General features: G+C 39.0%; 2 protein-coding genes across 4 annotated transcripts in view; both read left to right on the top strand.

Moving 5' to 3' along the window:
* The window catches only part of fancd2 (FA complementation group D2), an 18,666-nt gene extending 14,970 nt beyond the window's left edge, over positions 1–3,696 (top strand). For 2 of the 3 annotated variants that reach the window (XM_015037312.1, XM_015037322.1), the window contains exons 36-44: positions 151–273; positions 425–582; positions 686–696; positions 1,185–1,223; positions 1,320–1,394; positions 1,642–1,716; positions 2,189–2,335; positions 2,415–2,531; positions 3,314–3,696. In XM_015037312.1, coding sequence (XP_014892798.1) covers positions 151–273; positions 425–582; positions 686–696; positions 1,185–1,223; positions 1,320–1,394; positions 1,642–1,716; positions 2,189–2,335; positions 2,415–2,531; positions 3,314–3,337 — 769 coding nt within the window. In that variant the 3' untranslated portion in view covers positions 3,338–3,696. Of the gene's footprint in view, positions 1–150; positions 274–424; positions 583–624; positions 697–1,184; positions 1,224–1,319; positions 1,395–1,641; positions 1,717–2,188; positions 2,336–2,414; positions 2,532–3,313 lie in introns of all 3 variants that reach the window. The other variant, XM_015037329.1, reaches the window with a different exon arrangement.
* Positions 3,697–5,604: 1,908 nt separating this feature from the next.
* tex264a (testis expressed 264, ER-phagy receptor a) overlaps positions 5,605–6,113 on the top strand; it is a 76,295-nt gene continuing 75,786 nt past the window's right edge. Inside the window, exon 1 of the mRNA XM_015037300.1 lies at positions 5,605–6,094. Coding sequence (XP_014892786.1) covers positions 5,837–6,094 — 258 coding nt within the window. The 5' untranslated portion in view covers positions 5,605–5,836. The remainder of the gene's footprint in view (positions 6,095–6,113) is intronic.

Genomic DNA, 6,113 nt, shown 5'->3' with positions numbered 1-6,113 from the left:
GTGAATCCCACACAGAACTAAAACTAATAGCTCACACAAGATGGTTACAAAAAAAGATTACATTCTTTCTGAACGCACTCCTATTTTTTTTTTTCATATGTATTTTCTGACCTCTCTTCAACGGATTGTATATTTCCTCACTCACTTCAGCATCTACCTCGAGCATGTCGACGACGTTTTGAAGGCGGTGGAGGAAATAGCCGGAGAAGGAATCACCGAGCTGATCAACACGTCCAAAGATGAAAGCTCTGCTTCCTGGCCCACTCTGAACCGGTAAACTACTTCTCATTTCTCATTTGTTATCCTCTTTGCTCCTGTAAGTTGCAGCAGCACCTGAGAGCACCGGGCCCATAAAACTGCAGTCAGTTTATTTGCTGATATTTGCAAAAAACGTACGACTATATATTTTTTTTGTATTCTGCAGACAAACGTTCCTGGTTTTCTACAAGGTTTTGATGGCCGAGCTGGAGAAAGCTGCCAGGAAGATTCCCGCTGGTAAAACGAGCGACAGCTCTGAGGTCAGACTCCTGGGCACAGCGCTGCCTGCGCTCCTGTTTGAGACGTCCATCAGTCTTTCCTGTGATTTGAAGAGTAAGACGGAGAGCATCTGTGTGAATCTTTTAGGCTCAAAGCGAGAAGCTGCTGACGTGGAACCTGGCCGTCAGAGACTTTCACATCCTAGTCAACCTGGTGAAGGTAAATTCATCTGTTCATGCCTTCGTAAAGCAGTAAAACCTCCACGTCTTCACTCAAGTGTTCACATGAACTCTTTCTTGGCATTTTGTTTAAATGAATTAAAGAACCATGTGTACAGGTTTGATTCTAACAAAACTTTCTTCAATACATATACAGATTCTAAGTTATACATAATAATATGTACCTTAGTAAGTTTGCTAAATTGGCAGCTCTTATTTTTAAAGATTATTGCAGCTACATGTTGTTTAATTATTCCACCCTGAAAGAAAAAAAATAGTCACTAATAATAAAACTTCTATTAACATAATTTATGGTGACAGACTATTCACTCAAATTGTCACGTTTCCATATTTTAATGTCCAAATATGAATTGACTCTTCCAAGTGAAATCTAATTCTTTCTAATTGTTCTCATACATTAATATGGAGAACAATTGGATATAAAACAAAAACAGATATAAAAGTTTTTGTCCTTTGATCACCTTGTAGGTGTTTGATTCCAGGCCAGTACTGAATGTGTCCTTAAAGGTGAGTTGGCTTTCTTTGCTTTCTGGAGGTTATTATATTTAGTTTCCTCTGCTGCTGTTACTTTGTTAACCAAAAAACACGATTTGCTTTTGCCAGTATGGACGACTTTTTCTGGAGTCTTTTCTGAAGTTGGGAATGCCGCTGCTAGACTACAGTTTCAAGAGGCACAAGGTAACCAAAAAGCAGACCTCGCAGGAAATATCAGTTGTGCTTTAGTGCGTTTGGTCATTGCATTTTGATCGAATCGTGTTTAAAAGGCATATTGTAAGTATCAAGAAATGTGTCAAAAAAATTTTTTCAGGTTGTTCTTGATCATCTCAAGTAGATTTACAGCCAGTGCTTTACAAAAGCTGAAAAATACAGTTTTTGTGTATAAACTGTGCATATAAACACTGTGTGCATAAATTGCATTTTAAAGGAGGATGTCCAGAGTTTGCTGAAGACCTTCCAGCTTAGCACTCGGCAGCTCCACCACATGTGTGGACATTCCAAGGTAGCAACAGCTTTATCTCTTCTTACTCGTTCTGTGAATTCATTTTCATCCCGTGATGCAACGTGTTGCAAAACTGGCGGCAGAAAACCTCACGAATACTTCAAGAAGAGCTCCCATAATAACCGTATAATAACAACAATTGGCCTTTCAGGGTCGTTTAGACAATCTACAAACACTCATCCTGGAAATAAATATCAGAAACGGACTTATTTTTAATAAATTACTTTGTTTTGGAATGATTGCTTTACTAAATTATAATTTTTTTGTTGTTGTTGTTTTGCTTGTTCAGGATAATTTGTGAAATACTAGTTGGGATACATGTACACATTTGATGCTGTGAGAAAGAGGGAAAGGGGGGGGGGGGAAGAGTAGTTAAAATAAATGACGAGCCCAGAGTTATTGACATTCGTGTCCATGTTGAGTGCATGTAAAATTCCTATCCTCACGGTATCTGAATGTTTCTCTTTCTCAGATTCACCAGGACACCAGCCTAACTAACCACGTGCCAGCAGTGAAGAAGAGCCTGGAGCTGTTTGTGTACAGAGTGAAGGCCATGCTGACACTCAACAACTGCCAGGAGGCCTTCTGGATGGGAAACCTGAAGAACAGGAACCTGAAGGTCACGCATGGTTTAACTTTTATCCGACGGCGGCTTTTGATTCGCGAACTCCAAAAGAATCATGTGATGCATCTTGCAGGGTGAAGAGATACTTTCTCAGAGATCACAAGGGAGTGATGACGATGACGACGACGACGAAGAGGAGGAGGAGGGGAATCAGGAATTACCGCCAGCACAGGAACAGTCAGATGATGAGGTACTTGCCTGTTAAAGAAATGGATTCAGACTAACTGTCATCCATCCGTAAAGCCTGAGGACGGCAGTGATATTTCCCATAAATGCACTGTAAACTTTTGCATTTAAATTCAAACAAAAATGATGGTAAAACATAGAAATGTGGGTCTGTAGAAGCAGGGCATTTGAAATGAAAAACGTATAGGGGTTTTGAGCTTATTAAAAGAAATATCAGGAAATGGTCAACAAAATAATCATGTATTGAATGTAAAACACCATAGTAACACCTAAGGATCTACATTACACGCACTAAATACAACAAACCAGATAGACTCATATTTAAAATGGGCGTAATCAGAGTCAGAAGTCAATAATGGTGGTTTTTACTTTTTGAACCAATTGAGAAATGGTCACAGTTTAACTGAGTGGAGCTGCGGCCATGAAGGCATTCTGCAACACATGATGAGAACTGAAAATCTCTTAAACATAACCGTAACGAGGAACTGTTTTCTTAAGTTGTGTCTGGGATAAGTTTGTTCACTTTAAAATGAAAAAGGTTTGGACTTTCGTAATATTCTTTTGAGACATCAAAATATGTGCAGAAATTTAAATGAGTCCTGCTGACAGACAGCTGAGGCTCTAGAGGGCAGCAACCTCTACATGAAAACTTCTGGAGTTGACTTTTGAAGGCTAATAGTTTTCACAGAAGTCCAGATTCGCTCTGCAGAACCGTTGCTCTACTTGAAAGTTTGTCCTGAAGTAAGTTATGCATTTTAAACAAATATCATGTTTTTATCTCTGCAGGTTCAGGACGGTGATTCTGACTAAACCAGTAGGATCAGCAGAAAGGAGGGCAGTACAGACGATTCCGATTAAAACTTAAATATGTAAACTTTTGTTTTATTTCATTAAAAAAAAAAAAAGTAATTTACAGATTCATCTTTTTTTGTCTGTGTTTAATAGATTTAATAGTAATTTTTAAGCTATTAAATGCTAATTGGCCAATATTTAATCACGGTTTGTTTACATTTAGGCAATAAAATACAAAATGCCGGTCACTTTAAAGGATTCATGGGATGAATTTTTGCATCTTAACATGCCTATTAAAGGACTACTGTTACTGTGTGTTCTGAAGAAAATCTTTTATTTGTCAGCCAATAAATAATAGATTGCTTTGATCACAATAATTCTGCTTAAATTGTTTGTTTCAAATGTTTAACGTAAATACGTCTGTGTTGCCGGGATCAGGCACGGATGACGTCCAGAGTTGTCTTTGCGAGTAAAAAGGTTTTATTTACTTTTACACAAAAACTCAGCTTGTCGCACTCGGTGCCTAACGCTTCCCAGAAGAGCGAAAGCGGCGCACTGCCTCGCAAAAAGACACGTGTTACCCATGTTAAGACTTTTAATCAAGTGAGAAAATGAAAACGACAGGTATTAACGATTCTGAACGAGTTAAGTAGTCGGCACAATTGGAGGCGACCTACTTGGAGCCTGAAGAAAAGAACGGCTTCATAACGGTATTAACATGCTGCTCCAAGTTGTTTTGGACTTTCAAATTGTTCACCCCTTAAACTGGAAAATCAAACACAAGTAGAGGTGGATTGCTGACTCTTGAAAGAGGAAGTACTTTAAACTCGGGTCCAAAATGTCTTTAATCAGAATCATGATCAGCTTTACTCACCAGGTTTTTCGCCACGCAAACAAGGAGCTTTATTTTGGTTCCGCTTTGGTCTCAATGAAGAGATTTAAGGTATAAATATATGAAAAACAGAAAATAAAGCGGTACAGACACCTTTCAGCACAATGGTGTAAAATATTTCCAGATTTTATTGCAAAAGCATGTAATAATACTAATGTAGTATTTGGGTCCAAAGTGCCATATAACATTTGCCATGATGTTAAATTTTATAGTATGTGATAATTTAAATAAATATGGTGTCATAACTTCAAATTTCTGATGAAGTTATTTATTGCTACTTAATTATATGTTGTAAGCAGATCTACCTAATTTATGTGTTGCAGCCACATCATGGCTTTGTTTTATTGATCAGGAGAGGCAATTCTTGATAGTGAGGTGGTCATTTGTATTCATTAGTATTCATCCCATTAGATCTCTATGTAAAATCAGAAGTCAATCCTGTGTAATCTGATCAGTCAGAAGTGCAACAAGGTGACTGGTCCTCAGTTAAACTCCTGTGCAAGTAAACCTATAAAATTTTGGTATCTATTTGACGAAACACACTGAGAGGTTCAGTTGTTTTATGGTCAACTGTAGCACACAAATAGAAAATAATAAACACAGAAATGGATATATCTAATTTGGAAATATAATAAAAAGTGGTAATTTGCTAGATCTGGATGTTGTGCATCTGGATGGAATTTTGTACAATCCCGGAAAACACATGATGGTTTCATCCAGAATATGCTACTGTGGGATACAGTCTCTGCTGCCCAGGAATGTCGTGACAGTTATGAGACTGTCTTCATTAAGAGGCCTTTTCAGATTGGTTGGAAGACTGACTGCTACCGGAGCTCCTTCCTGCCCCACAGCATCACCATCCACAACGACTCTTTGAAGATACTTGGATATGAGTTGCAGCATTTCATTTCCCTTTGGGATAAATAAAATATTAAATAATTTTCAATTTCATTATACATTTAACTTAATTCTGTATTTAATAAATCACATTGTAATAATCTTATAACTATCCAAATATATGTATACCGAAAAAAATTTTTTTAATTACTTTTATTATTTACATTTTTAGTCAAACTGTCACATAAATATTTGACAAATCCTTCGCATATAGTAAAGAGGTAAAAAAATAAAACTAAATTCTGTCGCTTTTCACAGCTCGTTCCCTAATGACCGCCTGGATGGGACCACAGTCAGTTAAATAGGGGGGTTCTGTGCTGCTAAAACCTTTGCTGTCGTCTTTCTGAATAGTAATTAAATTTAACAGCGGGAATTCCAGGTTTTTCTCTTACTAATATAAATGCTTTGTATTTTATTGGTGGAACTTGAGAGGAGAAATTAGCTTGATATTTCTTATATTATAGCGACTCTCCCCCTCCTGAACGAGCAACAATGGACCATCCGGGAAGCGTGCTTCACTGTTTGGGGAAATACCTTCACCGAACGGTCCTTCCAGACTTCCAGCGCAGGGCTTTATCTTTCTGTTTTGTTTTTATGCTAGTAACAGTCTCCACTGCGTCGCGTTTAACGGAAACAACAGTGCTTCTCTGTGTTGCTGGGACGGTCACTGTTGTCGTGTGTCTTGGAGGGAACGGTTCGGATTTGCCCTGACTGACTTCAGCTGCACCATGTCCGATTCGGTCCTGCTGCTCCTGATACTCTTCCTCCTGCTGTGTTTGGTGCTGACGGTCGGTGGGCTGCTGGTGTACTCGGGGCTCCTTTCGGAGGTGGTCGTTAAAACGGGGGCTCCTCCGATTAGGAACGTCACTGTCGCCTATAAGCTCAAGCAGGGCGCCTACAAGGACAGCGGTGCAGCCTTCACGGAGACCTACAGCATTGGCCCCAACCTCAGGCCCATCGGGATTTTCTACGATGACCCCAAAAAGGTGAGACCCCCCCCCCCCC

Source organism: Poecilia latipinna, unplaced genomic scaffold, assembly GCF_001443285.1.
Source record: "Poecilia latipinna isolate Pla-1442-1.1 unplaced genomic scaffold, P_latipinna-1.0 Scaffold24, whole genome shotgun sequence".
NCBI lineage: Eukaryota > Metazoa > Chordata > Actinopteri > Cyprinodontiformes > Poeciliidae > Poecilia > Poecilia latipinna.
Note: the sequence above shows the minus strand (reverse complement) of the source record. Positions and strands in the feature narration are given on the sequence as shown.